This window comes from Moschus berezovskii, chromosome 8 (assembly GCF_049115385.1).
Source record: "Moschus berezovskii isolate FMDL1 chromosome 8, NW_MosBer_1.0, whole genome shotgun sequence".
In the NCBI taxonomy this organism is placed as follows: domain Eukaryota; kingdom Metazoa; phylum Chordata; class Mammalia; order Artiodactyla; family Moschidae; genus Moschus; species Moschus berezovskii.
Window position 1 is genome coordinate 29,198,178 of NC_142467.1, and position 27,640 is coordinate 29,225,817.

Consider the following 27,640-nt stretch of genomic DNA (forward strand, 5'->3'; position numbering starts at 1 on the left):
GGAGTGGTGTGGATTTGGTTCTGCTGAAGCCAGGAAGGCAGTCTGGACACTCTGATGGATAATATTTGCTCCAGAGAACTCCACCAGACTGGTTGAAGCACGATCAGGCCTACACTGGGCTTGACTTCTTCATAAGAGAGTGGCTTTGTTGCCTAGACTGTGATAGCAGCTGTGTAAATAAATATTTTGATTATTCATTTGGGAGAAGAGGATTATTTGATGACTCTCTTGAAGTATATGTAGGCTTATTATGAGGAGGAGGTAATTTCTTCCCATTGTTATTGCTGATTCAATGAGGGAAAGTACATTGTATCAATAGTTAAAAATAAGAAAGACTTTCCTCAGTGGAATTAAGGTATATCATGGGGATTCCCACTTTGCAGAGGTGACTCGATGACATCAAAATCCCTGTTGTCACCTTTGAATCTATGAAATTCGAAATGATGTCATTGCAGTGACCAACTGCCACCATGAAGAGGCTGTTGAATTGGGCATTCCATTCTGCATCACTGTCTTCAGGTAAGAGTCAGAGGGTACCTGCTGTGAGTGTAGGACTGTCTTAGGCTCTGCTGAAGAATCACAGCATTATCCTTGTGCATGTGTCTCACTGGGGAGACGACAGGAAAAGTTAAGTTCTAGTAAAAGTAGCTTTTTCTTATACATGATACTGATTACAAGCGCAGAGAATGGCTTTCAAAGGAATTAGGAACCAGAGTAAGCAAGGCTATTCAAAACAAAGGGAACAGCATGTAAAGCGATGGAGTGCTGGCAGAGGTGCCAGGTCATTTTGTGCATGGTTTCAGACAATGTAGGGCATAGACAAGCTCTACTGAGGAATAAAACATTTATAAACATTTCACTAAGCACCAAGTCCTATGCGGACCCCTGAGCATTTTCTCATTCAGTCCTCATAATAACTCTAACATATGGTTAGAAACATCATCTCGGTTTGCTGTTGCTAAAATGAAGGCATAGAGTGGTTAAGTGACTTGCCTAAGATGACATAGCTAGCAACTGATGGAGCAGGGAATTCCAGCTCAGGTTGTCAGAATTCAGCTACTGGGACTAAAATTTAATTCCAGAAACATTAGTTATCACTTCCTAAAAGCAAAGCACAAACTGAGGTAGGAATTGTAGAGTTTGAGAGTAGCAAAATGTCTTCAAAAGTATATTCTCCCTAATCAAGCTCAACATGTAGGTCTACTGTAAATGTCTGTGAATTAAAGGTCTATTTTCAAGGAGTATATACTCTGGCAAGGAAGACAGACATGTATACATAACTACAATGCACAGAAGGCTACAGGCATTGATCTATCAGATTGGATAAATCTGAGGGGGAGAGAAAGTTATCCTATAAAAGGAATTGAGTTTTTGAGCAGGAGAGTGACGTGATGAAAACTTATTACTGAAAGCTTAATCTGCTGACTTGTGCTCCTTGTTTCTTTATTGTCAGCAACATTAAGCCACTTGGAACTCCAAGTAAGTTAGATACACGGTATAGAAAATAGGAGGAAATATTTCTCTCTCTCTCTCATGTCCTGCTCACCAAAATTCTGCTAAACTGGCTTAGATGCTGGAATAATAAATTGGAGTAAAAGCTGAAGCAAAAAATCTGAAGACATGTTGATGCTTTTTGTTCAATCACTATTGTTCCTAAGAATATAAGGAGCCCCCTGCCCCTACCAGGCTGTAGGGGTTGGGTTCGGTTCAGTTCAGTTCAGTTCAGTTCAGTCGCTCAGTCGTGTCCGACTCTTTGTGACCCCGTGAATCACAGCACACCAGGCCTCCCTGTCCATCACCAGCTCCTGAAGTTCACTCAAATTCACGTCCATCAAGTCGGTGATGCCATCCAGCCATCTCATTCTCTGTCGTCCCCTTCTCCTCCTGCCCCCAATCCCTCCCAGCATCAGTCTTTTCCAGTGAGTCAACTCTTCTCATGAGGTAGCCAAAGTATTGGAGTATCAGCTTCAACATCAGTCCTTCCAATGAACACCCAGGATTGATCTCCTTTAGAATGGACTGGTTGGATCTCCTTGCAGTGCAAGGGACTCTCAAGAGTCTTCTCCAACACCACAGTTCAAAAGCATCAATTCTTCGGCGATCAGCTTTCTTCACAGTCCAACTCTCACATCCGTACATGACCACGGGAAAAACCATAGCCTTGACTAGATGGACCTTTGTTGGCAAAGTAATGTCTCTGCTTTTTAATATGCTATCTAGGTTGGTCATAATTTTCCTTCCAAGGAGTAAACATCTTTTAATTTCATGGCTGCAATCAGCATCTGCAGTGATTTTGGAGCCCAAAAAATTAAAGTCTGACACTGTTTCCACTGTTTCCCCATCTATTTCCTATGAAGGGATGGGACCTGATGCCATGATCTTAGTTTTCTGAATGTTGAGCTTTAAGCCAACTTTTTCACTCTCCTGTTTCACTTTCATCAAGAGGCTTTTGAGTTCCTCTTCACTTTCTGTCATCATAAGGTTGGTGTCATCTGCATATCTGAGGTTACTGATATTTCTTCTGGCAATCTTGATTTCAGCTTGTGCTTCCTCCAGCCCAGCGTTCCTCATGATGTACTCTGCATATAAGTTAAATAAACAGAATGACAATATACAGCCTTGACGAAATCCTTTTCCAATTTGGAACCAGTCTGTTGTTCCATGTCCAGTTCTAATTGTTGCTTCCTGCCTGCTTAAAACTCAACATTCAAAAAACAAAGATCATGGCATCCGGTCCCATCACTTCATGGCAAATAGATGGGGAAACAATGGAAACAGTGGCTGACTTTCTTTTCTTGGGCTCCAGAATCACTGCAGATGGTGACTGCAGCCATGACATTAAGATGCTTGCTCCCTGGAAGAAAAGGTATAACCAACCTGTCATATTAAAAAGTAGAGACATTTTAGTTTTTGTCGATGTCTGTATAGTCAAAGCTATGTTTTTTTCCAGTAGTCATGTGTGAATATGAGAGTTGGACTATAAAGAAGGCTGAACGCTGAAGAATTGATGCTCTTGAACTGTGGTGTTGGAGAAGACTCTTGAGAGTCCCTTGGACTGCAAGGAGATCCAATGAGTCCATCCTAATGGAAATCAGTCCTGAATATCCATTGGAAGGACTGATGCTGAAACTGAAACTCCAATACTTTGGCCACCTGATGCGAAGAACTGACTCATTGGAAAAGACCCTGATGCTGGGAAAGATTGGGGGCAGGAGGAGAAGGTGACAACAGAAGGTGAGATGGTTGGATGGCATCACCAGATCGATAGACATGAGTTTGATTAAGCTCTGGGAATTGGTGATGGACAGGGAAGCCTGGCGTGCTACAGTACATGGGGTCACACAGTCGAACACGACTGAGTGACTGAACTGAACTGAGGATATATATTCATTCATGTTTGATCATTTTACACAGTCAAACACGACTGAGTGACTGAACTGAACTGAGGATATATGTTCACTCATGTTTGATCCGGAGAAGGCAATGGCAAGCCACTCCAGTACTATTGCCTAGAAAATCCCATGGATGGAGGAGCCTGGTAGGCTGTAGTCCGTGGGGTCGCTAAGGGTCGGACCCGACTGAGCGACTTCACTTTCACTTTTCACTTTCACACATTGGAGAAGGAAATGGCAACCCACTCCAGTGTTCTTGCCTGGAGAATCCCAGAGACGGGGGAGCCTGGTGGGCTTCCGTCTACGGGGTCACACAGAGTCGGACACGACTGAAGTGACTTAGCAGCATGTTTGATCATTTTAGTTATCCGTTCATGCAGTGGGTCTGTCATTAGATGACTACAGTTGACCCTTGAACAACATGGTTATGAACTGTGTGGGTCTACTCATACAGTGCTACATCATTCAAGGCTGGTTGCATTCATGGATGTGGATCCACAGATATGGAGGAACCAAGTATATGGACGTTATATGCAAATTTTTGACTGCCTGGAGGGCCAGTACCCCTAACCCACCTATTGTTCAGGTTCAACCTGTATTTGTTCATTGAGTGCCAGTGGGTACCTGGTACTGTTGTAAGTCTTAAACATAGCAGAGTCTAGTATAATTACAGTAAGACAGCTGTCCTCATGGAGTATGTAAGCCAGCAGGGTTATTCATACCATAAGCCTTTCAGACAGTGACACGTGACACTGAAGAAACCAAAACAGAGCAACAGGATGAAGAGTGACAGGATGGAGGAGTAAGCTCTTTAAAAAGGAATCTCAGTAAACCTCTCTGACATTCCTGCAGACTTGAGTAACGAAGAGCCAGCCATACAAAGATCAGAGGGAAGAGCATTCCAGGCAGAGGAATCAGCCAGGATAGAGGCCCTGAGGTTGGAAGTTGGAGGAAGAGGCAGCAGGATCATGGGCTTTTGCTACGAGCCACATTCAGAACTTTGAAAAGCATATCTGAAATACTTCTTTAAATACTATGTCAATGAAATATTTTAACAATTAGCAATTCAGTGATTCTCATCATTAACATTGTTCTTAATAACCATTTAAAATATTCCATCTGAAAAAAAATGGATTTTTAAAAAATTAACTTGAGTACAAACTGACAAATAGCAAAAAAGAAATAAAAATCATAGATAATGGGGGAATCCAAAATATGGATGAAAGGTTTCAGAAGATCACCTTGAGCTTGAGAAGGGGGAGGGGTGGTAGTGAGGATTGGAAATTAAAGGCTGAAAATCATGTACTATTTATTAATTTAATAAATCTGTCTTGATGTCAATGTAATCGAATGCTGCCACAAAATAATGGTCTCCTGCTGCTACATAAATGTTGAGACCAAGCTCTGATGTTTATTTTCAAGACAGGAGACATTGATCCTTCACTAATAGAATATTACAAGTTTATTTCTATTATGCTAAGTAACTGAAGTTGATTTCATTGTTGGATTTGATGGATGTTGGTGCTGTCATAGTTCAGAATGGTCTGGGGCTAGGAGGCCAAGAGGATGAGTATTTTTTCTTACCTAATTAGGCATCCTTGGATTTCATTTTAATATAAGATCAATAAAAGAAAACTTTAGGGATATTTAGCCTCTAGGATCTTTCTTCTGATGCCCCAGAGATTGAGACTATTTGGCACAAGATTATTCTGTCCTGAAACGAAGAGACTCTAGAGCCAGACAGTGAGTGAGTTGGATGGGGGCCCCACCCAACTGGAAAGGCAACAGGAAAAGTGATGAGAGGAAAAGACAGCTACAACAATAGAAGGAGGAAGTGAAGCCAAAAAAACAAGAGAAGAAGGAAAAGTAAAAGTGAACTACCACAATTCACCAGGAAAGGAAAACCACACAGGGGAAAGAAAAAACCCAAAGGGAATTGCAGTTGGCTGATTTAGATGCGGGGGACAAGTTTTTGACCATTTCCAGAGGTAGGGCACTTATTTACAGTGATCAGTGAATGGATGTCAATGGAATCCAGTGAGTCAGGTTTCCCTTTTCCTAAGCAGAATGTGAATTAAAATGAAGACCTTGGTTTTGGATATCATCTTCCATAGATCATACAGCCACCTAGTTCTGGGAAATGTGGTTGATATTTCTCAGAGGAATGAACAAAGTGAAGATTGGAAATTAGACATGAACTGACCAATTTAGTCAGAGTAAGGAGAATACTCATCTCTTTTAAACATAAAAAAAATAGATTCATGCCACATCATTTTTCCTCTTAATAACCTATAGTGAGCCAAGGGATTTACCTTGCAACAGTCAAAATGGGAGGAAATGATGTATTTGATAAAAGACAAGGCGGTAATAAAGCAGGGTGTGGCTTGGTGTTTTTGATTTTACCTAATCAGGGGGTTAGCTGTAAGAACAGAATTCAGTGCTGCTTACCATGCTGAAGCAAGGTCCCGTAAGCCCTGCTCGAGTGGCCTCGCCTATATTTAATCCAACCTGAATTCATAGAGAGGCTTGCCCTTCTAGAATCATGGTGCGTGAAAGAGTAAATGCTTTGAGGCAGAGCATTGCATGAGATACTCTATGTAAAGCACTTAGATAGTATCTGGCAAGAGCTTGATAAATATTAGTGTTGTTAATATAGAAGAAGTCTATAGTGTGGTCTGAAAGAACTGAAATTCTTGCATGGTGAACCATATAACACTGCCAAGTCAACCATATTTGACTTGCAAATATAGCAGTTTCGTGTATTTCAATCTAATGTGTTCCCATGAAACCTGCCGATTTCTCTCACCTTTTGTGCTTTTGTCAGGGGTTAAGGGGTGAAGAGAGGGAAGAGGGAAGAGAGGAAGAATGGGGAAAAGAAGGAATGGGAAGGTGGGAGTTTACATGGGAGGGCCTTTTGAAAACCTGCACTGACAGGAAGCTGAAGTGGTGAGATGTAGCCCTGTCCCCGCAACACCTCTCACAGCCCTTTAGTGAACTCTCCAGGTTTTTAGAAAATTCCTGAGACATGGATGTGTCTTCTCATTCCACAAATGATAAATGCTCCTTTAAAATAAAACACCCAAACCATAGAGTAGCTGCTGCTGCTGCTGTTGCTGCTAAGTCACTTCAGTCGTGTCCGACTCTTTGCGACCCCACAGACGGCAGCCCACCAGGCTCCGCCATCCCTGGGATTCTCCAGGCAAGAACACTGGAGCGGGGTGCCATTTCCTTTTCCAATGCATGAAAGTGAAAAGTGAAAGTGAGGTCGCTCAGTCGTGTCCGACTCTGTGCGACCCCATGGACTGCAGCCCACCAGGCTCCTCAGCCCATGGGATTTTCCAGGCAAGAGTACTGGAGTGGGGTGCCATTGCCTTCTCCAAGAGTAGAACTGACAGCTCCTAAATGGACACAGTGCCAAGGCAAAAGCAAACGAAACAGTACAAGAACGTTGCAGTACATGGGTAACTCTTCCAGAGAAGTGGCAGAAAGTGCCCAGAGCTGGGTTCTTCCATGACCACCCTTCTCCATGGACTACCCACATTCGTCACCAGAGTGACCTCTTTGTTTGCCTTCCTACTAGAAATGGGACCAGGCTGAAAAGCCAGGCAAACGGACATGGTGCTTGTGAAGCCTCTAATTTCTGGGCATCTCTGCACCAAATATTGTATTAAAGAAAAACATTCCAGAGGTCAGTATCCTTGGTCAAAACTCTCCTTAACAAAGCAACATAGCCCTAAGTAGTGTCCACAGGCCTGTGGACCCTGATAAAGTTTCTCCTCAAAGAACTAAAATCCCGAGAGTGTTACAGGATAGGAGGCACACTCAGAGGAGCAGTAACAGACCGTAAGACAAAAATGTATTCTTCCTTAAATTTCTTAACACTGGTCCTCCAGACCACAGACAGCTTGGGTCTGAGAAGTTGGGTGAGGCTAATGGGGATTGCCTTGTAGTAGTCAATAGCTCAGCTCCATGGGGCAGGGACACTTCTCTCTTCTGCATCAAATATTTAGGTCCAAAGAAAAAGGCCTGAGGAGTTTTGAAAGATGATAATGGGATTATAACATTATTTATCTGTTGAGGAATTTGGTTTGTACAGGTATAATCTAATGATGATGCTAGCAGGTAGCAGTTACTACCACAGAGTACGTATAAATCTTCAGGAACTTACTGCAATATATAAGATGGAGTCCAACGGTTTCAAACACTTTTTGAATACCCCCAAAATAAAATATTAAAGTGTCCTCTATATCTCTGGGAAGTATATATGACCCTGATAAGACTGTTTATTACTATGACTGACTGTTGGCGATGACAATACTCAGCATTTATCTTAAGCAGATTTTTAACACTTAAACCGTTTCAAGGTAAATAAAATACCATAGTGATATATTTGTCATCTTCCTTTTTTTTTGCCACACTTGGTCGAGGAGATCCAGTTATGTTGGAAAATTATGAAAAGCAAATGTAGTGCTATTTTTTTCTCCTATGTTTCCACTCCCAACAGAAGGAAATGACACTGCCTGAAATGTTGTACAGCTTCCCTCTTGAGACTGGGGCTTTTGTCAACTCCAAGAGTGCAAAGACATCACATTGGCATAATCTTAGTAGGTGAAAAATCATTATGAAGATTTAGGAATGCACTAAAAAAATATAGTAATACTTTTGAATAAGGAACACTCTTTGGCACACTTCCTATTACATAACTTTCAACATTTAATGACAAAAATCCAGTCAGTGAACACTGCAACACTTGGAATTTGTTTTGCAAAATGTGCTAAAGTGTAAGAAATTGCCATACATGGTAGCCCTGTTTTTTTTTTTTTTTAACTTTTATTCGTCTTTAGCTTATGCACAATTCTTTGAATCAGAATTATTCCAGTTTCTAAACTGCAAATTCTTGACAGTGTTAGAAAAACTAGGCACCCTAGAGAAGGAACTATTTAGAAGTGGTAGCTTTGCACACTGTCTCTCTTAATTCATTGGTAAGTGTTTATATCTAAATTGGGATTTTAAAAATCTAGGGCAATAGGTTAAGAAAACAGTCTTGCCTCAGATTAACTAATGTTAAACCAACAGTCAAATGATGTTAATATGAGGCCCCATTTTACTTATTATTCTGGTATGAGAGACCATGTTGCATAGTATATTATAGTTGTAATGACTCCATTCATTCCATTACTTTGGTACATGGCATGTGGACAGTTTGTAAATATGAGCATGCTGGTCTCTTCTGCTTAGGAGTGAAGTTTCAAACAGTAGTCTGAGTGACAAGCATCTCAGCGCTTGCTCACATTCCTCTGCGGAATAGTCACTTCTGAGAGAAAGAGGTGTGGCTTCGTGGTCTGGGAACAGGACTGTCAGCCAGGAACACAGAGTTCTCATCTTGGAACTAGTATTGTTTTCTCTATGGAGCAGATAATGCTCATGAATTTTTCTTAGGACTCAGTTTACCAGGTTTAGAAAGCTGGTCAGGAAAATCTAATTAACTGGCATATATTCTGCTAAGTGACTTCACATGAAAAGTGATATGAATGTGAGGAGGGAGATGTTATTTTCATAAATGAATGAGTTCTATAAAACAAACAATAGAACAGTTTTGTCCTTCAGAAAAATTATCCCCTCAACAAGAAAATCCATTTTTATGTATAAATAGTTTAAAATTTCTAAATAAATATTTTCTACACTAAATGTTTTTCTTTTTTAACACGCCAAGTATTTTATGTGATGGAAATAATTAAATTCATGATTAGCTTCTATTTAAACATAAAGTGATAGTCTCTTTGTTCTGTGCATTAATAGCAAAGGGAAATCTTTTCTAAAGTTCCATGCACTGTAAGAATACAGACATTATTAAACTCAATGTTTTAGAGAAAAATTAGAGTCTAAGAAACGTATAGTCAATCTAGAGCTTCAGTAGGATGGTATAATAAACTTCCTGTTTTAAAATGATAAAGACTTCCAAGAAAAAGATGCAGGTTCCAGAAAGAGAAAATTGTGCATATGTGCCCAAACAAAACGGGAGGGAAAAAAGACCTAATGGTTGAATAACTCTGGTGTTCTATATCTGACAGAATAAGGTTTTTAAAAAAATCAACCTCAAATGCAAATGATCCATTCTGATGGCTCAGCTGATCAGCATTCCCCTACTCTAAATCTAGCCACCCCCCCCACCCAAATTAATCAGCCTTATATACGAGGTTAAAAAACCTCCAAACTTCTAAAAATAAATAGAGATTCTTTACAGTAGGAATCTTAAAGTGTCCTAATTCTTCACCCTTGTAAAAAATGAAAACAAACAAAACATGGGTCTTCGATTCTGTGTCTGGGATCTCAAATTTGGCTCTGAATATGTGTTTCAAATCTCATTAATTAGAATATTGGCCCCGTGAGATACAGTTGCTGATGCAAAGAACACTCTTTGTACTCAAAATAATTTGAACAAGGGCAAAGAAGCATTTTATTTACATGTGTAAACATTAAGAGAAAAATAAAACAGAGATGATGGTTCAGGTAGCTGCTTAGATATTTTAAAGATAATTGATTTGATTACTTAAGCTGTAAGGTTATGAGCTAGAGTAACAATCATGTTTTCACTTTGTGTATTTGTTGCATGATAACATTCTTGTAAAGGTAACTCTGACATTAACTTGGCAAGTTCTGAACTAAGACCTTTTGGCATTTTATTATTTCCAGATACTAAGACCAAATTGCTTTGAATCCCATACCTCACTGTGCAGATATTTATTTTTTAAATATCAGAAAACATGCCATTATTCAAAAGACTCGTCCATGTAACAAATCTGGGTAAAGACCAATCAAATGAATAACTTACAGCAATAAATAGCAAACAGCCCTTCTTGTTTTCTTTCTTCATTTCCCTTTCTCTTTAGGAAATAGCAAATTAAACCATGGCTATTTGTGGTCTTGCACTATAAGAGCACATGTAGTCATATATTTTCATCCTATTAACAAATCTATTAGCTCAATGGATAAAAAGTAAAGTCTACTGTACAGATGTCTTAGTGTCTTACATCGGGAGGGTCATCTGCTTTGTAGAGCCACAGCCTAAAAATCTTTCTCTGAAAGACGGTGCCTGTTGGCTGTCTGTAAATGGGTACTGAAAACAGTGTTCAACAGTCCTTGGGTTTACAAAAATATACAGATGCCTGGGTCCATCCTCAAAGTTTCTGATTAGGTCTGGGCTGGGGTTCCAGATCTGGTATTTAAAAACAAATGAACAACAACAAGAAAAAAGTTCTAAGGGACTTCTAATGTGTCGTGACTGAGAATTAGGATCACAAGACCAGTGCAAAGATAATATAGAACTTAGGTAATAGTACAAAGCCAACTCTTGGTTTTAAACAGAAACCTTACCTTATTCCAGGTGTGGGCAGCAGCTGCCAGAGTTCCCTCCTTGACAGCATTCTCTAACCAATATCTAATAGGGAATGTTCTATGGGTGATGGAGCCTGGGGATGCTAATAATTTTCGGAGTTAAAGCTAATGGAAGTAAATTAAATTGGAACAGCAAATTACATAGAACCAAACTTGAAGGTAGAGTTTGTAAACAGTGACAGCCTGATAGACATTTGGGCACTTTGAACAAAAGTTTGTTAAAAGAGGGAGGTTATTACTACTTCTTTAGGGGAAGCACACTGATTGAAACCTCCCACCCTGGCCAGGCACCATAGTAACTATTTGCATCAGTTGTTTTACGACAGGAAGTCCTGGTAAGGAACACGGAACTAATAAGCCACCACCAATGGAAGAGTTCGGGAAAGGTCAAAAGGAGACACCACATGTCTGACCACCTCCCAGAATCCTTCTCTCTGGCATCCATCTTGGCTGAACAAGGCGGGAAACACCAGGAAGGACTCTGAGTCAGAATGATTGGCTAAAGACAACCCGGAAACTAATCCCATCACCATAAAACTCGAGACTGTGGCAGAGCTGTTCTCCTGGGTGCCCTTTCCCAATAAAATCTCTTGCTTTGTCAGCACATGTGTCTCCTCGGACAATTCATTTCCAAGTGTTAGACAAGAGCCCAATTTCGGGCCCTGGCAGGGGTCCCCCTTCCTGCAACACTTCCAAGTACCTCAGAGCCCAAGAATGTCCTGTCCCCACCACTGCAGGTTATTGTAAACAGGAGAATTTTGAATAAGAAAAGGTAAATTACTTAAAAATCAACTTAAGCCAATGTGACTTTTTTGACTTTATCTTCACTTCTATTGGCTGAATTTTTGCCCTTTTAATAAAATTTATTTTTCTTGTATCCTTTTGTATTAGTCAGTCCTCTACTGTTATTGTCATCTTTTGCTATCATATTCTACGGCTAATTCATTTAATCTTGTTTGTTATTATTTTTCTTTTTACACTTTACCTTTTCCATTTTTTTTCACTTTCCTTAACATAGCAGGTCCCTTCTCTTCATTTTTCCCAGTGTTTGATTTATGTTTGGTTGCCAGCACCTTTTCTGATTCTTTCATTTTTACTAACTGCCCTTCCTTAACCTTCTGTTGATGTTATATTCCCATCACTTGCTGTCAATGCCCACACAAGCCCATTTCTTTGCATTCCATCTATCTCAGAATCTCCATATACATTTTTATGATCCTACTACTAAAAGTTTAAAGCTGCATGTGAGGAAAAGAAAGGTACCTTTCTCCATTTGAATGCTATTTCCTCTCCCCTCCATAGCTGTTCCATGTCTTTTTTATCCTTTCTTGATGTTTTCCCCTATCTGACCCCCAACTACACCCCACTTCCCCGTCACTCCCTATTTGACGCCCATCTCTTCTTTTCAACCGTGTTTGCACTCTTATTTTACATCCAAGGACCTCCACAAGATAAAGGATGGAGTTCAGCTGGGAGCCAGGTTGTGTGTGTTTTCAGAAACTTTTTTGCCTTTACTGAAATGGGATTGGGGCCTGGGATCCATGAATATTCTTGGGCAGCCTTTCAGCTCTGGCAAAAGCTTTGTACACCTTGGAGCACGGCTGGGGCCTCTTCTGATGGACAAAGACAGGGACGTTTTTAAAAACCTTCTACGGTCCTTTCCACTCCAAAGGTCAGGATGAGTTGGCGTCAACGCCCGAGGCTGGAGAGGCAGGCCAGGTGGGGATACCCGGGGCCCTTTTCTGCAGTAGGTCTGGCATGTCGCGGGGCTCTGATCTTAGGAAGACAAGGTAGGGGCCCCTGAGGCCCCAGGAGTCACTGGGCCACCTTTGGGAGGCAGGCTCACCTCTAAAGAGAGGAGCCAGGCCCGAAGCCGAGTGCTCCCCCGGGCTGCAGGGCGCGGCCCCAGGAGCCAGGCGACGCCACCCCAGCGGCGCCAAGGGCCGGAGGCACAGTCCCTCCCCGGAGGGAAGGCGAGTCGCTCCCGGTCGCTCAGCCAGAAGGTCGAGGGAACAGTGCGCGTGTCCCCCGCCAGCCGGCCCTCTGGGAGCTGGGCGGGGGCGACACCGCAGGGAGAAGGGCCGAGGACCGCAGAGATCAATCCTGGGTACCGGCGCGGGGTCCCAGACAGGAGAGGAGCGGGAGAAAGGGGCTGGTGGGGGAGGCGCCCCAGGGCGGCTGGGGCCGTAGAGCTGCCTGTGTACTCGGCGGGCGCCCCGCAGTCTGGGGCCGCGGCGGCTCCGGCTCCGCCGGCTCCTGCCAGAGACTCCAGGCCGCACTTTCCCCTCCTCCCGGCGCCTTCTCTCCAGTGAGGAGCCGAGCGCGGGCGGCGCGGGGGGAGGGGCGGCGGCGGAGGGAACAGCCAGTTGTTTAAAATCCTTCTAGAGCAGTTTCTAATTCCCCCCTTGCGCCGGGGTTCGGAGGGGGGTGGGGGGGGAGCGGAGCGGGAGGAGGGAGGAGAGCGGAGAGGGAAGGAGGGAGGGAACCCGGGAGGGAAGGAAGGAGGGAGGAGACTGCCGCTTAGGCTGTAGCCGCCGCCGCGCGCTTCGGCAGGTCGGGGCGGGGGGGGGAGGCCTGTCAGTCTCGTGCGTTGCCTGGGCGAAGGGGGCGGAGCTTTGGCGTGGGGCGGCCAATAGTGGGGGTGGCTGCGTGGGTCGCCATGGGGACGGGGCTGTTCCCGGGGAGGCTGTGATGGGTTGACAGGTGCGTGACAGTGGGAGCTGCTCTCGGCACAAGCATGTACGGCAAAGGCAAGAGTAACAGCAGCGCCGTCCCGTCCGACAGCCAGGCCCGGGAGAAGTAAGTGTCTCCGCTTCTCACCCACCTCCGCCTTCTCACGCGCGCACACACACACACACACACGCACGCACGCACTCGCACACTCTCTCGGAGACACCCAGACACACAGACACTCTCTGCCGGGGGAGAGCCGGGGGGTGGGCTGGCAGGGGGAGGGGTGCGCGAGGTGGGGGGCGTGCGGTGCGGGGAGCGGCTGTTTCCCAGGAGGGGCGCGCGCGGGTCTGGCGGCCGTGGGGTCTGGCGGGCGGGCGGGAGCGAGTGTGTCGGGGGGCGGCGGCGGTGCTGGCGGCGGGGATGGAAACTTGTTTGGGTGATTGAGGGAAATAACCCGCGGGTTCACCTCCTCGCAAAGTAACTTTGGAGCTGGGGTCCGGGGCTGCGGGTAGCGGAGAGCCCCCGGGGGTGGAGGCCGGGGGAGAGGGGGCAGCTGCGTGGAGGAGGGCACGCGGCGGGAATGTGGGTGTTCGGGGGGGGCGGGCCGGGGTCGGGGCGGGCAGCTCGAGGGGCGCCGCGGCGGGGGGCTCGGGCGCCGGGGCCGGTCGCGCCTGGCGAGGCGAGGGCAGCAGGGCCGGGCGCGCGGCGGGCGGAAGCCGGGCGTGGAGCGGCCGAGCGGGGCCCCGCGGGGCGCGGAGACGCGCGCGGGGCGCGGAGGGCGTGTGAGGGGCGTGGGCCGGGTGGGCGTCGGGGCTCTCCTGGGCCGGAGGAGGGACGCCGCGTTCGCAGCCCCGTGCGCCGCGCGGAGCCCGGGGCAGGGGGCGCCAGGGGCGCCGCTGAAGTTTGGGAGTCAAAGGACCGAGGTCCCGGGGAGGAAAAGTGTGCTGGCGAGAAGCGGGAGCCGCTGGGGTAGGCTGGCGTTTCTGCCGCTCGCAGTCGACCCAACTCGGCGGCGGCGGCGGCTGGAGAACTTTTTTTTTTGGAGACTTGCAGCCTCCCAAACGTAGAGGGCCGTGGCGGTCGGGCGGCCAGCGGGGAGCGCGGGGCGCAGAGGGGTAGCGTGGGGGCCGCGGCCGCTGGCGCGAGGAGGGCTGTCTGCGGCGGGCAGGGGGCAGGGGTCCGAACCCGGGCTTGCAGGAAAGGTCGAAGCGTGGAGCCGGGGAGGAGTTAGTTGTTTGGTCGGTGTGGCGGTGAGATACAGGTGTTAACTCCGGTGGGAGCCCAGGGGAGGCTGGCGAGAAAAGAGCCCCTCCCGGCCTGGGATGCCACCGTCACGGCACGCTGCGAAGCAGGGTTGTTTGCTTCTATTCTTATGTGCTTGTAACGGTGATTCGGTTGTTACTAAAAATGAGAGCGCATAGTGCCTGTGACCACTGAGGAAGAACCCCTCTTTTCTGTGCAGCAGCTCTTATGGCGATTCCCACTAACCACCTCCATTCTGAGGATGAGGCGTATCCATGTCATCGGACGCGCTCTGCCTTTCCGAGGACTTCAGACTGGGGAAAAGTCTGAGAGCATCTCTCAAAAGCTACTTTAGTCACCTTGCACAAGGAAATAGCTGCGTAAATAAAAACCGAATGTGCAGAAACTACCGGGTTTCCCTCCTAGTTTTAGGCAGTTAGTAGTCTTCTGAAAGTTTCTTGTGCCCTAGGGTTGGGAACATTTCCTAATCTTCGTGTTGGCAGCAGTAAACGCAATTCCTATAGGATTTAGGGGCGGCAGGCCTTGGCATATCAAAACAAACCAAAAAAAGATACTCCCCTTCCCCCCCACCAAGCTATTTTCTGAGCTGTATTCAGGATCTTGTTGCTGTGACAAGGAGTATGTAAAAGATTTAGCATTGTAGGTTGGTTAAGAAATAGCAAGTTACTGGAATTGAAGTTTTGAGATAGCGTAATTTGTGTGCATTTATCATTTAGTGGCAATATATCTGAGAAAATAGATTTAGGGAAGATGTTTTCATAATTACATAGTATTTGGATTTCATATTTTTGGGAGTGAAGGAATAGAAATGTGTATTGAGGTTTATCTTACTTATTTTCAGGGTGGTTGAATTTGAGAATCAAATTTTGGGTTTTACTTGAACTTCCAGGAATGGCTGAATTTAATCTATATTATGATAACTTTGTAAAAAAAATTTTAAAAGCATCTAGCATAATAATGAGGAAGTTGAACCTGGTGTGCCTTGAATCTTTTCTAGCTCTAATTCTGTGGTTATGTCATGAAAACAAATAATTGCCATTTTGCTGTCAAGTCTGCCAAACTGAACACCAAGTAACATCTACACTTGTAAGCCAGGTGGTGAGAGTTCTGCTAGATGGTGCTATTTGATTTAAATAAATTTCTTCCATTCATTATAATTGGCAGCAGGAATCCTGGATTGCTTTGCCTTACAGACTAAATATAGGTAAAGAGGCCACTTTTGGAGAATTGACAATGACCATTCTGAGTTAACTGTTGTTGCATTAATTTCTAGGCGAATGTTGTTTGAATCTAAGACAAACATTTAGCTAGATTCTGTTTGATGCAATAAATTTCATTTTGCTAGAAGAGTTGATCTGATTACTCATTTTTTGCCCTTTATGTGTACTTGGGACTTTAATGGCACTGTTCCACAATAACCTACTGACTTCTGAAGATATGGTATCTTGAAGTTGTCTTTAAAATGGATATCACCAGATTAAAAAAAAATTTTTTTCAGGCGGCAGACCTCAAAAAGTGCCCAAGTGAAGAATGTTCTTTTATATAGCAAATTAGAATTGTACTGACCTTAAAAGTCTCAGAAATAATGTTTTTCAGTAATGAATATGTAAACATTTTACAATAAAAACATTCTGAAGAATGAGTCATCATTAAAAAAATGGCATGCACATAAAATAAAAATACTGGTTTTATAATCCAAGACATACGTTTTCTTATGAGTTCATAGAGGAGACCAGACATGCCCTTATCTATATTATATCTTTGCTCTTTCTTTCATTAAGTCACTATGTGGGATACTTGAAATTAATTTGTAGATTTTATGCAGGTTCTATATTTTCGCTATACATTTCTGAACGTAAAAATGACTGGAGTCAGGTTAATTACTGATTTCATTGTGTTAAAAGTCAGACGGATCAAGTCTATACAGAAGTTTGGATTAGGTTTAATTATAGACAGGGTGATTGAAAAAACCCTTGGAGGGAGGAGGGATGTTTGTGTAGAAATATAAATTCTGATCCTGTTAGGTCATTTCCCCCTTTAGCAGGCTTTCTTTGTAACATTGTACTGCAGTCTCAATTGCAATTAAGTAACTATACAATTGCTTGTTTAATATCTGCCTTCCTTTAAAATGTAAGTTTCTTGAGGGCAAGGGATAATACTTCGGATTTCTTCTCTGAGGTGTCCTTGGGACATTAGTGTCTTCAAATGGCGAAAGCACCAACTAAATACTTAAATAAATGAAGATGTTAGACTCGGGGGCATTTTTTCAATGTGAAAAAAAATTTTTTTAGTGACCTCCAAAATAAGGACTTTGGAAGTTTGAATTCCATATTCTCTAGCTTAGGGGTATTTAAAAAATAACTGATAACAAAAGAGTAATCATTATTTAAATTGTCATTCTGTGTGTAAGTCACTGTGTTCTGCACTTTATTTTTTCTAATTCTCGCAAAAATTCTGCAAGATAACTGATTTTTTTTTTCTCCATTAAAGAAATAAGAAAACTCTTGACTAGTTGAATAACTTTGCCCAGGGATACACTACTAGTTGGGTTTCTAACAAAGATATCTCTGCTTAAAATCTGTAGTTGAAGATGAAAGATATATTTGTTTCACTATCCTAGTTTGCCTTCTTGATTTAGGGTAGATTGCTACAGATTTAGGGAACAGCTTTACATAATCAGATATAACAGACTTTAAGTATTTGATCAGATATGTAGTCTTTACATTGGTGCGTCTTATGTGGATGCCCTCTGTTTTGACAGAGTGCAGACTTGTGTGTGGGGCGGGGAAGACAAACTTTAGGAGGGAAAGTTGAAAGCCTAAAATAATGAAAAATTCTTGTTTCTTGAGATTTTTTCCTTCTGGAACTTTTGTGTGATCGTTTTAAAGTCAGACATTGTAGTGAACAAGTTCTGTATGAAATGTTGCTGAATTTTAGACCGCTCTATACGCCACCACTGCCACAGGCAGAGTGCCTGGCACCTGCGAATAGATGTGTGTGATACTATTTGTGAAACTAATTTCACCTTTAAAATTATGTAATAGCATAGAAAGATGAATGTGTTATAAAACAACGTTGAACAAAGATACTAAATAGTAACATTAAGTTAAATTTGTCAGAAACTATAGAAATCTGTACATTTGACCTTGGGCTCTGAAAAGTAACTTCCATTTTTAAACTATGAAAACAACATAAACTCATTTTTAAGTGTTTAAAATCTATTGATCATTTAAATATGATTTCATATAGACTGTCATGACTATGCATGAAATAGAATTTAGTCAAATGAATTTTGGAAATTTGGAAAAAAACAATAAATACTACTCCATGTAAGAGAGTTTGTAGATCAGCTAGCATCAGCATGACCTCTTTTTTGTGATTAAATTGCCCCCTCTAAAAATGGTAAACTTTTCTTCTTCCTTGCTTCCTTTTTTTCCTGAAGGAAATAAGGCAAGTGAAGTAATACAAATCTCGTCAGAAACTTGATTGACAAGCAGTTAATTCATTTAACACAATTCAAGATTTCTAAAACTAATGAAGGAATAACTTTATGGGGATTAAATTTTCTATACGATATTCAATTGACTCTTCCCTTCTCAATCCTCAGGATGTTTCCTCCAAAATAACTTGTATCTAATATGTCAGCTCTGAGAGCCTTACTTTTGATTGATCTCCTTTCCATTATTTTAGAAGTATCCAAAAAATGATTTTTTTTGAAGGAACAAATCTAAAGAAAAAAGTTTAAGATGTTGAGAGTTAACTTTTAGTATTGTTTATTTAGAGAGTTTATTACTCTTAGAAATAGTAATAATGTTGAAATGTATTTTTTCAGAGCTGTGAAAGAAAAAAAAAATAGGTTTATTTCCACACCCTACAGCCAATTTGCCATATAAAACCAATGTAGGGTGAAAAAAATTAAGTTTTAGTTACTTTGCAGTAGTGAACTAAATGCATATTACATCATCAGTTACTTCTAGAAAATAGAATTATTTTGTTTTAAAATTGAAACATACATTGTAGAGAAGGGTTGGAATACCGAGGTTGCTGTTTATTAACACTCTACCCTAATAGTGTAGAATCAGAAGTAAAATTTGGGGAATTTAGAATGTTCTCTCTTCCATAGAGATCACAACTGTTACAGTAATGTTGGGGCATAGGATTGAGGCTTAATGTACTACACTTAAAAAACAGGAAACTACTTAGAATGTTTAATTTAAAATGTGTATTGAAGATAATTTTATTCTGTAATATGTGGGACTATTCCCTACCATTGTGTGTACTTTATTGCTTTGACGTTGGTATGGGAAGGATAGAAAATATTTGTGTACTAGCGATGTATTGTTGGTTAGTAAGCCTTTGTAAACATGCTAAAATATTACTTTATTAATAACCTACTGCTTATCAAAGGAAGGCCTTAAAATAACACTGGAGCAATAGAATAAGATATATTTTGAAATCTGAAAAGAGTTTGGAATTAAAAGTAAGTGGTTATATTTGGATTTTAAAATTTGCTTGTCAGATTTTATGTACGTTTTACATGTGTAACATCTATTAATGTAACACGTGTATACAAGTTAACATGACTTGGACTGTGAGTTATTTGACTATAATACCAAAACCCCTTGTATACGCTAAAGAGTGATCCGAAAGGTGGTCTGCCAAGATTTATATCCTGCTTGTTTTCAGTAGTACAGAAATAGTAGAGGCTATTCTTCTCTGAACTATATATCTTAGTCACTGTGTGAGATGTTGAAAAACAGGTAGAAAAATGTTCTAACCAGGGAAGAGTAGTGTTTTTCCAGATTACTTTTAATAGCCGTACAAGTTGCTCAGATTTTTATTGGTCATAATGGGTAACTGGTAATTTTTGTCAGAGTGGGTTAGTAAAGATTTTTGAGAAGTGGTGCTAATAATGTTTTTGTAATGTTGATAGAACCAGAAATTTATCTGAGTTCACAAGAGCCTGGGCATTTCCAGGCAGTGAAGGAATTAATATTTGTTCTTTGTTCCTCTTTAAAAGAGACACTTCAGTTGGTGTCACTTCTTTAGTAGTGACAAAACCACCTTCATATTTTACTTTAAGAATTTTGATTATTCTGTTTCATGTAGGACCCATACCGCTTTCCAATAGTAATGAGCCATCGTAACATTTTAGATCACAATTCATTGGGAGTGAGCTTAAACCAGTGACCTGGAAATCTCTTATTTTTGATCTTCTGTGTTAATTTTGCTTCATGGCATATCAAACAAGTACTTGACCACAGAAAAAAATTGTAGAAACTAATGTATGCACTTTCTTTAAAAAAGATTTTTTTTTTGTAATTGTATATATAACACAGATTTAGTTACTAACATATTATGAATTTGTAGTTAGTGTAATCTACTTCCCTGGTGGCTCACATGGTAAAGAATCTGCCTGCGATGCAGCAGACCTGGGTTCGATTCCTGGGTCAGGAAGATCCCCTGGAGACAGGAATGGCTACCCACTCCTATATCCTCACCTGGAGAATTTCATGGACAGAGGAACCTGGCAAGCTATAGTCAATGGGGTTGCATAGAGTTGGACATAACTGAGCAACTAACACAACACAAGGCATCTTAAAATACTAATGAAATTTTGTGAAGATAAGATAGTAGATGAAAATTTTTATTTAGCTCTGTGTAAGTTAAGGGAGGAGTTGATGCCAAAAACAAGGTCTCACCTGAAATTAATATGATTATTTTTCTTTAGTGATCTGATATTTGCCTTGATTCTTCTTTTTACCTACTTCAAACTTGAGGAAAAAAACCAAATCTTCTTTACTAATATAAAAAAATAAAGAAAGTGAATGAGTAATCCTGTTAAAAATGATTCTGTTTAAACAGGATTAAAGTGAATTTTTTCTGTAAAATAGCAAAATCCCAAATACTACATAAAGAGTTTGTGGAGTTCTGTCATAGAAAGTTAAATGTTTAATAGCAACAGTAACAGCAGATGCTATCATTTGAGTATTTGTGTATATTTGCCACTTTACTTGGGACTTTCCAGGTGGTACAGGGGTAGAGAATCTGGCTACCAAGCATGAGTTGTGGGTTTGACCCCTGGATGGGGAAGATCCCCTGGAGAAGGAAATTGCCTGGAGAATTTCATGGACAGAAGAGCCTGGCAAGCTTCAGTCCATGGCATCACAAAGAGTTGGACATGACTTAGTGTCTGTGCACTTTAGTTGCGTTGTCTCATTTAATCTCAAGAATCCACTAGACTGTAGGTCCTGCTTTCTGTTAATGTTACAGGAGAAACAAGAGACTTAAGAGATTATTGTGCTTTTGGTAAAGAAAGAAAGTGAAAGTGAAATTGCTCAGTCGTGTCTGACTCTTTGTGACCCCGTGGACTGTAACCCACCAGGCTCCTCTTTCCATGAGATTTTCCAGTCAAGAATACTGGAGCAGGTTGCCATTTCCTGCTCCAGGGGATCTTCCCGACCCAGGGATCGAACCCAGGTCTCCCTCATTGGAGGCAGACACTTTAATCTCTGAGCCACCAGGGAATCTTTTGGTGGTGGGTATCAAAACAAGAGATAGAAAATGGCTTAATTGATCAGGGCTTAAGAATAATTCTCATATAACAGGAAGTCTAGAAGAGGTAGTTTCTGAGTTGATTTAGAGACTCAAGAACACCAAGAGATCAGCTTCTCTGCCTTCTTCATTTTTTCCCTCCCATGAATGCAGCGTCCCTGCATCAGGTTCCCGGAGTCACTTCCTCATACAGCTAAATATAAAGGGAGAAGGGGCAAGGGTTTTCCTTTATGGCTTATTAATCAGAGAGAAAAGCTTCTTCTTGAGGTACTTAGCAGATGTCTTCTTGTGCCTTATTGAAGAAAACTGTTAAGTTCCCTCTGCTAAACCAGTTACTGGGAACGGTAGTGGGATAACCGTAAGTGACTTAAATCGGTCATCCTCCAGGCTGGGAACATTCCTCCCTTGTATCTGAACTACCTAAAGACAACTGGAGGTCTTTGGCAAGGAAGCTGGATCTTGAAGATATGGAGAGAATGAAATGGGTCCTTGCCTTATGGAGCTTACTTTCAAGTTTGAAAGAGAAGCATATAATAATAAACAAGTAAATATTGGGACATCTTATGGAATAATCTGAATGAAACTTTTGGCTAACCCAATATATACAGGAGGCAATTTCAGATAGAAGTACTAAAAGGGTAATAAAGTAATGTAATTGTAATCCAGAGAATGACTGGGAGGCTGCGTTAGATTGGGTGGTTCAGGGGAGACCTAAGTAAGCAGAGACCTGAGTAATATTGAAAGAGTCAGTCATGAGAAGATTTGGGGTTAGAGCATTTTAAACAGGCTAAACTACCATTGAGGTAACCTCTCAGCATCAGCATAATTGCTCAAGGATATATAAAATATGAGTCAAAATTGGGATGAGAAGCTATTCTTCCTAGAGTCTGGTTTTAGTTTTTATCGAGCAGTTGGGTGGTGAGTTTAGTTTATGTGGATTTTCCTAAATAATAAGGTTGTCTATCTCTTGTCTTCTAAACCCCAGGGATGTAGTTGTTCCTAATGAAGGCAGTGGAACATCTGGCTTTTATAATATTATTGATGGAAGAAATATTTAAGATTTATTGAACACTTAAGGCCTGTTGGTTTGAGAAAGGATGGTACAACTGGATAATTATTTCTCATAAATTTCCTATATTGGATAAGACCCCCTTGCTGTGCTTCATAGCAACCTCTACTTTTCGTTTTTCATGTTGTCACAAATTTATGGATCATTTGTGTGAAGTTTTGTTTAATGTCTCATCTGGTTAGGTTGGAAGTTCCCTGATGAGAAAGAACCATGGGTATTATCTTCACCACTGTAGTCTTATTGGCTAACACAGTGCTTGGAGTTCCGATTAGATATTTGTGGAATTAATGGATCAAGGATGTAACTGGTTATAAATATATCACAACAGGATATCACTATATTTAGCTCATTTTCTCCCCAATATTTAGAATCAGGATTAGTGTGTAGTTCCTAAAGAGTTTTCTCTAATATAGGCGTTTAGTGTTTTCTGTGGCTTTCAGGACTACAGGAGATTATCTAGTTGTATCAGTATGAAATACATGTACATTTTTAATATGAACTTTTGATAGAATAGTCTTTTTGTGTTTCAGCAAATTAATAGTATAGATGGAATTATGCTTTAGAGTTTCAAGGCATTTTAATGTGCTTTATTTAAATCTCTCAATAGTTCTATGAGGTAGGTGATAATTCCCATTGACTGTAGAGCTTTGTACATGGAAATTGACTTACCCAACTGTGGTGATATAGGTAATACATGGCAGAGTTTAGTCATATTTAGATTTTTTTGGTTCCTAGGTCAGTGTTTGTTTCATTATACTACAGCGGCCTCTTTTAAAATAAGAGATTCATATATATTTTAAGAAAGCTTAAGTATGGATTTGATTCAACAGAGAATTGTGGACTAGAAGATAGTTAAAAGTTTATGTCAATACTTTCAGTGAAAAATATTTTTACAACGTGGGTTATACAGAATCCTATATAATTACTTAACTCCAAAAGTGCTACACTATAAGTAAAATCTGTTATTTATTTGAACTCCATATGCTTTGGTTATATAAATTGATTAGTTTGGGATTTGGAGGTAGTTTGAATTTCTAGTCTGTGAAGATTTATGCTAATTTAGGTTGATGAACTCTATTCTTTTGCTAGTTAGCTTCAATTTGGAGAGCTGAGGTAGTGTATTTTTTTTCCTTCTGTGCCTCTCTCCAATAAGGGAGAGAACGTTTTTTTGATATGGATTATTGATAGAATATTCTTTTCTTGTTTTTATGTTTATGGTTGTAAATATATATATACCATTTACCACTTTAACCATTTTTAGGTGTAGATTTCATTTTTTTTCACAATGTTTTATGCTATTTGTCATTTATAATTGCATTAAAGTTATGTGATGATTACACTGTATCAGTGCATTTAAGATATAGCTATTTATTAGGAAGCTATTAAAGGTTTTGTAATAAGCATTTTTTCCCCTTGAATTAAACTGAGGGACTGATAATATTATTCTTTCTTTTAGACATGTTGTAATGAATAAAAAAACACCAGGCTTCCCTGGTGGCTCAAATGGTAGAGAATCCCTCTCCAGTGTGGGAGACCTGGGCTCCATCCCTGGGTTGGGAAGATCCGCTGGAGAAGGGAATGGCAACCCACTCCAGTACTCTGGCCTGGAGAATTCCATGGATAGAGGAGTCTGGGGAGCTACAATCCGTGGGGTTGCAAAGAGTCAGACATGACTGAGCGACTTTTTCACACAATGAAAAAATTTCAGTGAGGTGTTTTTTTTTTTTTTTTTTGCCATAAAATACATATATATACAATAATACACAATATACGTATGTGTGTGTATATGCTGGTTATTAATTAAGCTCATTCACATTGTTGTGCAGGATCATCACCAGCCCTCTCTAGAACTTTTTCATCTTCCCACACTGAAACATTATATTCTTTAAATAATAACTCCCCATTTCTCCTTTCCCCCAGCCCCTGGCAGTCACCTTTCTGTCACAATGAATTTGATACTTTGGTGGTGGTTTAGTCACTAAGTCGTGTCCAACTCTGGTGGTTTAGTCGCCAGGTTGTTCCAGACTCTTGCAACCCCATGGACTGTAGCGCGCCAGTCTCCTCCTCTGTGGGATTTCCCAGGCAAGAATACTTTGTGTGTGTGTGTTTAAGTCGCTCAGTCGTGTCCGACCCTGTGACCCCGTGGACTGTAGTGCCCCAGGCTCCTCTGTCCATGGGGATTCTCCAGGCAAGGATACTGGATTGGTTTGCCATGCCCTCCTCCAGGGGATCTTCCCAAATTATGGATCGAACCCAAGTCTCCCACATTGCAGGCGGATAATTATGCAGTGTTTGTCTTTTTGTATCTGGCTTTTTTATTTGCTCACTTTATCCACTCATTAGCTTCTTAAAGTTGATATAAAGCCCCATCTTACATAGGGGGAAACTGAGTCTCACTGAGGTTATATACTTTGTCCAAGGCCAGGTAGTCAATTGTATAGTATGAATTCAGACCCAGGTTTCTGAGTCCACTGTCGATTTTAAACATCTTGCCTCAGTATGTTTTATTGCCTCATGGGAAAAAAATAATGGGAGTCACGAGGGTAGTGAATGGGAGGGGATTGCTTGGATAGTTCTCTTTACACATATCCATTTTTACTTGGGGTTGGATGCATTGAAGAAGAAAGAGGTTAAAGGAAACATTTTACAGCTGCTAAAAAGGTGGGCAGAGTTACAGCTACCCAAAGTGGTCCCTCCACACATAGCTCCAAATTTGTTAGCCGGTGTCTTGAGATTTAACAGCTTGGATACAATGCTTCTCAGAGAGCACGATGCCAATTAAGAGTTCAGCTTATAATTTCAGGTAGAGCTGTTTCTCCATTCTTTCTGTATCTAGAGGCAAAGTAATCTGGAATGAATTACTTTACTTGGTAAATTTTAGAGACAGAAATAAATAGAAGAATATGTAATGTGTAGAAAAAATGCTTTCTCCTCTAATTATGAGTTTCCTTTCATTCTCTCTTCTAACCAGCATATGGCCTGTTGGGTTTTTTTTTGTTTTTGGACTAGGGCATCTGGAAGGTTCCATGTGGTCTAGGAGCAATAGTACAACTATACTGAGTCTTATTACATAGTCATTTCTATAGTACTGACTATTGGAGAAAATAGAAACAATTCCTTTGTTTCACTTTTTCACAGTGTCATGTGCTATTTGTCATTAAAATGGGATTAAAATTATGTGATTATTATATTCTATCAGTGCATTTAAGCAATAGCTGTTATTAGGAAGCTATTAAAGGTATTTCAGTAAGCATTTTTTCCCCTCAAATTAAGCTGAGGGACTGATACTATTATTCTTTCATTTAGAAATATTGTAAAAATATTGAAAAAAACTTCAGTGAGGATTTTTTTTTGTGTGTGCATATATATGTACATATTTGTGTACATACTGGGAATAGTTTTCAGGTAGAAGTTCATCTTGGGAAATGACTTACTAATTCATTTTTAATTCAGATTGTTGCTCAGTCAGTAAATTGGATTCAGGGCCAAAAAGATTACAGTATAGGCAAGTTTTTAAGTAAAACTTTAAATGATGTTTCCATTTCTTGTCTTTGTGTTTTTTCCCCACCCAGCACCTTGGATTTTTACTATGATACGCTAAATAATGGCAACTCAAAGATGGCCACATCCTAACCCTTAGAACATGTGACTATGTTACCTAGGAAATGAACTTTGCAGATATGACTAAGTTCAGGATCTTGGATGAAGGATCTTGAGATGGGTTACTTCCTCCCTAGATGATCTGCATGATCTCAGTGTAATCACCTGGGTCCTCGTAAGAAAGACTCTAGAGGTTCAGAGTCAGGCAAGGCCATGTGGTGACAGAAGCAGAGAAAGGGATTGGGAATGCTGCAGGTTTTGAAGGGAAAGGGTGAGACCAGCGGCCAAGTAACGCAGTCATCCTTAACAAGCTGCTGCTGCTGCTGCTAAGTCATTTCAGTCATGTCCGACTCTGTGTGACCCCACAGACAGAAGCCCACCAGGCTCCCCTGTCCCTGGGATTCTTCAGGCAAGAACAAGACAAGGCAAAAAATGGATTCTAGACCCTTCAGAAGAAACAGAGCCCTGCCAGCACCTTGATTTTAGTACTTCTGATCTCCAGTGTAGAAGATAATAAATTTGTGTTGATTCAGCCATTACATTTCTAGGATTTGTTACACTGTCTTTCTCAGTTGCTGAGTCGTGTCCGACCCTCGCGACCCCATGGACTGTAGCCTTCCTGACTCCTCTGTCCATGGGACTCTCCATGCAGGAGTACTGGAATGGGCTGCCATGGCAGCCTCCAGGGGATCTTCCTGACCCAGGAATCGAACCCAGGTCTCCTGCATTGCAGGCAGATTCTTTACTGACTGAGCTATGAAGGAAGCTAGCCATAGGAAACTAATACACAATTTTTGCACCCACAGAAGAATCTACTGTGACCATATTAAGCTGGCAGTACCAAGCTATGTCCAGGGTGAGGCTCAGGCAGGTTTTTTTTTGTGGTTTTGGATTGAGAAATAGTTAATATAAAATTTGAGTGTTTTGTTTTCCAGTTTTTGAGATGTTATTGACATATAGTATGGATAAGTTTAAGGTGTGTATTGTGATTATTGGATATATGTATATGTATATATTGCAAAATGATTTTCATAATAAAGTTAGTTAATGCCAAAAAATGATGTTGATGCTTTTCTGTAAGATGGGGAATTATTAACAAGTGAGTCCATGATACAGCAATCACTGGCTAAAATGCTGCTAGTTAGTAATATTTCTGTATTTGTATTAGATCCCCAGTAGGATAGCTCCCTTAAAAGAACATGTGAAGAGAGAGTTTATTGAAGGTATGTGCACAATTAAAACTCACTAGGGATGGATTAACACCCAGGGGTTAGGAACAAGAGAAGCTTTTCCCCTCTTGTTCTGAGGGGAAAAGAGAGCAGTTACCAGAATCCGATGAACACTGTGGTCATTGTAGGTGGGCTCCCCTCCTGGAGTTGCGGTTTTATGATGGGGACCACAGCCATGGTCAAACCCACTGTAAAGAGAGGCTGGGGGCCTGGCGGCGGGGGCTCTTCTTTCTCCTGCCCTCTGATCAGTCAGTGCCTCCTGTCTGTAGAGCCCAACCTGGAACCATCGGGAAAGGGAGCTGAGGTGATGCACTCGGTAGAGATCAGCCTTCCTGGTCACAGCAGGGCCCAGTGTTCATGTTCTAAATTTTTATAGATGTGAAGTAAGTCTTTCAGTTCTTTGGTCAAAATAGCACTTAAAATTAGTTTTTAGAACCTGTTTAAGGACTTTATGATAACTATAA

At 41.3% G+C, this 27,640-nt stretch overlaps 1 protein-coding gene across 6 annotated transcripts in view; it reads left to right on the forward strand.

The window, feature by feature from the left end:
- The first annotated feature begins 13,429 nt into the window (after nt 1–13,429).
- The window catches only part of SSBP2 (single stranded DNA binding protein 2), a 331,697-nt gene continuing 317,486 nt past the window's right edge, over nt 13,430–27,640 (forward strand). For 3 of the 6 annotated variants that reach the window (XM_055428680.2, XM_055428682.2, XM_055428681.2), the window contains exon 1: nt 13,430–13,586. In XM_055428680.2, the coding sequence (XP_055284655.1) occupies nt 13,525–13,586 (62 nt within the window). In that variant the 5' untranslated portion in view covers nt 13,430–13,524. Of the gene's footprint in view, nt 13,587–14,040; nt 14,430–27,640 lie in introns of those variants that run through there. The other 3 variants (XR_016038015.1, XM_088838499.1, XM_088838500.1) reach the window with 1 other exon arrangement.